The following is a 5955-nucleotide window of genomic DNA, read 5'->3' as shown; positions in this document are numbered from 1 at the left end:
CCCATCAGGATCAAATCCGCCCCGGGCGGGAATCGAACCCGCGGCCTAGCGCTTACAAGGCAAGCGCACTACAAACTAAGCTAACTAGGCTAGCCGGACGGTTTGAGGACTTAAGTCGAAAGATTTTACGTGAATGGCCAGCATATGATGAAGAAGAAATAAGATTTTTATTAAATTTTTTCGCTGTCGTGTGAGGAAACCCACAGGATAGGAGAACGCCAGCCGTTCCGAGAACAAACCTTATCTGTTTAGGATAACTACCGCGCGGGACGGAAATCGAACCCGCGACCTGGGTTACAGCTTACAGGAATTAATTTGTTTGGTCTAAATCTTAACAAAGATCAATCGCCATTGGGGAAAACAATTATTCTGAATTTTGATTTATACCGTCGCGTCAGCAAAGACTACAAAAGTTCCCTTATGTCAAGAGTAACAACTTACCAAAGGGAGATAGATGCCTCCTCCAAGTGCTAGGAAAACATCATCCCATAATATGCCTGATAGCAGAGTACTAATAAGAGTTGGAATGGTATCCATAATGATGTGATCAAAGACTACAAAAGTTCCCTTATGTCAAGAGTAACAACTTACCAAAGGGAGATAGATGCCTCCTCCAAGTGCTAGGAAAACATCATCTCATAATATGCCTGATAGCAGAGTACTAATAAGAGTTGGAATGGTATCCATAATGATATGAGACTTGGTTTGTGCGCAGGATGGGCTGAAGAGGAGACAGTGCTTGAAACAGGATCTGAAAATCGAGGGAGAGAAAAAAGTTACATTTAGTAGATATTCAGATATGAGGTAGGTATTCAGGTATTCAATATTTCAATTATTATTATTATTGTTATTTTTATTTTATTTTTTTTTACCAACAACAGATCTGAATACTGTTGCTTTAGTGCAGCTTGAGAGCCTTTAAGGTAGAAACACACAACCCTCACGTCACGTAAGTTCACGGAGAGTCAGAAAGTGGTTAAAAGTTCTCTCATAATATAGTACCTAGGTGATTTCGTTCATGATAGCTCCTCACGTCACGTAAGTTCACGGAGAGTCAGAAAGTGGTTAAAAGTTCTCTCATAATATAGTACCTAGGTGATTTCGTTCATGATAGCTACACTGCCCTCACATCACGTGAAGTGATAGTAGTGTGTTCCTACATTTAGGAATAACCTCCGTAGCCGAGTGGTTATCATGCAGGAGGCAGGAGGTCTCAGGTTCCATTCCCGGCGGGTTAGAAGTTTTTCCCCGGGATTTTCTCCTATACAGAAGTTTTCTCCTATACAGAACTTAATAATGCTGTGACAAGTGACACCCAGAAAAAATTAGGAATAACCTCCGTAGCCGAGTGGATATCATGCAGGAGGCAGGAGGTCTCAGGTTCCATTCCCGGCAGGTTAGAAGTTTTTTCCCCGGGGTTGTCTCCTATACAGAACTTAATAATGCTGTGACAAGTGACACCCAGAAAAAAATGTGGACGAGCTCTCATAGTCCACTTTCTCACCTGAAGCTACTGGCTGAATTAGTCTCCTATACAGAACTACAGGTGCACTCCGCCTTGTATAGAGATTGGTCACTCGCGCCTCACACGTCACCCAACTTGGCTCGAGTGAATCACTCAACTCCTTGCGTGACTCACTCGACTTTTTGATTGGATCGGACAATTTCCTGCGAGGATCACTCAGTTCATCGAGTGAATCCGTGAATTTTCTGACAGAATCACTACTAGTGTGTTCCTACATTTAGGAATAACCTCCGTAGCCGAGTGGATATCATGCAGGAGGCAGGAGGTCTCAGGTTCCATTCCCGGCGAGTTAGAAGTTTTTTCCCCGGGGGTTTTCTCCTATACAGAAGTTTTCCCCTATACAGAACTTAATAATGCTGTGACAAGAGACACCCAGAAAAAATTGTGGACGAGCTCTCATAGTCCATATTTTCTCACCTGAAGCTACTGGCTGAATTAGTCTCCTATACAGAACTACAGGTGCACTCCGCCTTGTATAGACATTGGTCACTCGCGCCTCGCACGTCACCCAACTTGGCTCGAGTGAATCACTCAACTCCTTGCGTGACTCACTCGACTTTTTGATTGGATCGGTCAATTTCCTGCGGGGATCACTCAGTTCATCGAGTGAATCCGTGAATTTTCTGACAGAATCAATCAATTTTTCGTGTGGATCACTCAATTTCTGGCGTGTATCACTCAATTCTTGTTGTGGATCACTCAAATCGTTGAGTGGAAGCCGGCTCGTGTCTAGGGTACTCAGGCCCGGTTCAGAATAAACCACCAGGGTCGGATCTAGACGGGTGAAATCTAGATAGAATATGATTTCAGGGGCGGGCACTGTACGTTGGGCAGAACATAGAAGCCAGGCTGGGTTATATGGGGACCAGGAGAGAAGAGGTGGGCGGATTTGATCCGAGCCTGAAATCAGAGCAGGAAATATAAGAAATTTTGATCATGATTCCTCATTTATTTATTTACTCTTCGTTGGTCATAATCATAATACAAGGTACACAAACACAAGAAATCGCGAACAAAGGGCAAAAACTGTGATAAATTTCATGACCTGACTTGGGCTTGAACCACATTCCGGATCACACCGAGCTAACCACTTCAAGTGATCAGAACAGAAGATATTTTAAATCCATAACCCCATTTTTCGTAGTTTCAAAGCATTGCAATAAAATAAGAGACAAAGCATTGATTTGTTTGAACACTTTGAACCTAATCTTACAAATGGCTTTCCTTTTCCTCTCACCCGATTATATTTTATGTCGCTACTGAGATTTGAATCGCAATAGCCGTACCCTCGGTTATGAAGCCAATGCTTTAGCAACTGCACAACTGTGGCTGTTCAAAAACAATGTATATTTCCAGTCTTACGTCGCGTACTTTATATTTTATAATTTCCAGAAGCAAAAAGAACAAACTCATTTTTATTATTTATAGAAAATCATGATTAATTTTATTTGTCTCGCGCCGAGGCGCTGATTCACAACTGATCAACCAACACATTCATACAAAGTACAAACTAAAAAGATCAGGTATCTACCTATCTATACAACAAAAACTATGATCAAATGAATAGAATAGAATATGTATATACCCTGTTTATACTGCCAGCATAGGACTGAAAAGTCCCATATTCATAACTCTCGCAGCCTAAACATGCCCAGATTGCCTAGCCCAAGTGAAAACGCAGCCTAAGATCTTCTCAATTCTCACCTCTGACATCCAGATAGGCAGAAGCAGAGCTGGTACGAAACAGGGGTGCCTCCTCAGATAATTCACACGTAAAGTTACCAGCCACTTCGCGTGCAACTTTACTCAGGGTCACTTTCTGGTAGTTCGACTCCTTCATCTGTGAGATACAAGGAAGCAGAAATATAGGTTTTGGAACAATTGTGAAATAAGGGTAATAGAAAGTAAAAAAAGACCTGAAGTACACAGGCGTATATCGTCGCGCGCCGCGGCGACGGCCCCGGTTATTCCCCCCCCCCCCCAACCAGAGACATTTTGGAGAATCGTCCCGCGCCGCGGCGACGGCCCCGGTTATTCCCCCCCCCCCCCAACCAGAGACATTTTGGAGACCCTGTGGTAATATGGGCAGTTAGACCCTGGAATTATCTTCATAGGGACGGACATAAGGAGCTCACAAAGTCTAGGAACATTCAAGACCTCCCTGGTAAAATATCTTAAAGGCTCACAGTGGAAGAAAAGATCAGTGGTTGGGTGGAAGAGCTCCTTCAAGAGAACCCTGCCACTTAGAAGAAATCCAGAAAACTTTTGTCCCCACACGGTGGGTTTTGAGTCAGCTATGTGTGATGCATTCCTAGGGTGTATCATGCCCATGATTAATTCACCGGGTATGGAGTTGATACTCAAAAAGTGACTTGAAAAATTCATCCTGGATAAATATGTTTTTACGCAACTCGTTGCAGTCGGTGGGTTTTGAGTCAGCTATGTGTGATGCATTCCTAGGGTGTATCATGCCCATGATTAATTCACCGGGTATGGAGTTGATACTCAAAGGTGACTTGAAAAAATTCATCCCGGATAAATATGTATTTACGCAACTCGTTGCAGTTAGAGAATTAATGTACTTACGTTGACTTCCAGTAGACCCGGTATGGGAAAGCTGGAGCCATGGGGTTTCTCTTCGGGCAGGAATCTGTAGAACTCGTACGTTCCCCTATACCACTTGACAGAATACAGGGTCACGTTGGTGTCGTCGAACAAACAGTACATTGTGACGGAATCGCCTGGGTTCACTTGACCTGGTACTAGGAGACTGACTCGGATTGTGGATAACACTGTAAGAAATAAAGAAGATATTGGAAATTTAAAATTTTTCAAAACGGTAAGTGCGCCTACCTTGAAATCTCTACACTGGTTCGATTCTCGCCCGGGGCGAACTTTCTCCTAAACAGATAAGGTTTTTTACTTCGTTCTCGAAACGGCTGGTTTTCAACTAAACTGTCCTTCTCTCTTCGCTTTCGGGGCGATAAGATATCTGTTGTTACTTGCTACAGTTCTTATGGGTCCCCTATCAAAGTGTTAGACCTCATAAAGAAATAAATACTAAACTTACCTCGTGTCTGTCTGCCTTGTTTTCGTCCTCTTTTCATGGGAAAACGAATCGACCCAAACAAAAATTTGTACGTAACTAAAAGGACCATACCTTGGTTACTACATATATTACGCATTGTAGAATATTTATTGAAACCTATTCCTGAATTCGTTCCTGGAACCAAAGCTACCATATCTCCCAAATTCTCACGAGAATTCAAATAACAAGAATAACCTATTTCGATTTAACCTTGTGTTATCACGAGGAACACTCTTAACTATTGATCGGGATCCCTAAATGAGACCGCCAAACAAATTAAAAAGAAGTATAATCATGTTCTGCAGCACGCCAAATTTAAAAGCATAGATTTGAACCACTGCCCTCCAGATCCAAGGAGAGAAGCACACCTGCCTTATAAATGCTAGGTCACGGGTTGATTCCCGCTCAGGACGAACTCTAAGGGTTAGGTGGTAGAAAACGCCTAAGGCGTTAACCTCGCCTAGTGGTTGCCTTCCACTCAAGAGTCTATTATTAGATTATTATTTATCCTGATGAACCGATAAAGTGTCTGCCTCGGTAGCGTAGTGGTCAAGACGCTCGCCTGGTAAACACGAGGGCATGGGTTTGATCCCAGCCGAGGCATGGAATTTTATCCTCATTTACTTGAGATTTTGACCACATAATAATGGAGCTCCAAGGGTTAGGTGGTAGAAAACGCCTCCGGCGTTAACCTCGCCTAGTGGTTCCTTCCACTCAAGAGTCCATTATTATTAAGTGTCTTTCGGAACGGCTGGCTTTCTCGTATCCTGTCCTCTTTCTCTCTTCGATTTCCATTTCGAAGAGAGAAAAAGGACACCTCCGTTCTTACAGTTTCCTCGATCAAACCTCTTAGAAAAATTAAATTTAAAGCGCTAGGTCGCGAGTTCCCGCCCGGGGCGGATTTTATCCTAAACGGATTAGTTTCGTTCTGGTAACCGCTGGTTTTCCTATCCTATATTTTCTCTTTTCTCTTTCGGGACGCTAAGATCTCTGTTCTAACAGTTTCCTCTATCAGACCTCTTAGAAAGATGAAATCTTAAAAGACAAAAAAGTATATTACCTGATGTAGTTGCGAAGCGGTATCCGAAATTCCGACACGCACTGACCAATCACAGGTCTCCAAACGACGTCATAACACTTCAACCGAAAACACGACTTGACGAAAAACCGGCAAAGATTCTATCTAGACACGAAATCTTAGAAAAGACTTTTATCGCGGATAAGAAATGATTACGAAGGCGGATAAGAAAAGACTTCTCTGTCACGAGTAAGAAATGAAGCGTTGGGCAGAACATAGAAGCCAGGCTGGGTTATATGGGGACCAGGAGAGAAGAGGTGGGCG

At 43.0% G+C, this 5955-nt stretch overlaps 1 protein-coding gene across 1 annotated transcript; it reads right to left on the bottom strand.

The window, feature by feature from the left end:
* Positions 1-597: 597 nt before the first annotated feature.
* On the bottom strand, positions 598-4321 carry LOC108254631. The gene is made up of 5 exons (XM_026820273.1): positions 4112-4321; positions 3230-3365; positions 1920-2425; positions 1505-1736; positions 598-751 (listed from the first exon to the last, which is right to left on the bottom strand). The coding sequence occupies exons 1-5, from the start codon at positions 4250-4252 to the stop codon at positions 621-623; spliced, it is 1146 nt and encodes a 381-aa protein (XP_026676074.1). The 5' UTR covers positions 4253-4321; the 3' UTR covers positions 598-620.
* Between the last annotated feature and the right edge of the window lie 1634 nt (positions 4322-5955).

The sequence above is a fragment of the Diaphorina citri genome, unplaced genomic scaffold, assembly GCF_000475195.1.
Source record: "Diaphorina citri unplaced genomic scaffold, Diaci psyllid genome assembly version 1.1 scaffold135, whole genome shotgun sequence".
Lineage (NCBI taxonomy): Eukaryota > Metazoa > Arthropoda > Insecta > Hemiptera > Psyllidae > Diaphorina > Diaphorina citri.
This window is presented reverse-complemented; position numbering and strand designations above follow the sequence as displayed.

What these genes read in the sequence shown, in the direction of transcription:
- LOC108254631 (XM_026820273.1), bottom strand. Translation starts at nt 4,252, where the DNA reads ATGTACTGTTTGTTCGACGACACCAACGTGACCCTGTATTCTGTCAAG. An exon ending in TGCCTATCTGGATGTCAGAG is followed by an intron (nt 2,426 to 3,229) that starts GTGAGAATTGAG and finishes CTCTGATTTCAG; the next exon opens with GCTCGGATCAAATCCGCCCA. An exon ending in AGAAAATATGGACTATGAGA is followed by an intron (nt 1,737 to 1,919) that starts GCTCGTCCACAA and finishes TCCTAAATGTAG; the next exon opens with GAACACACTAGTAGTGATTC.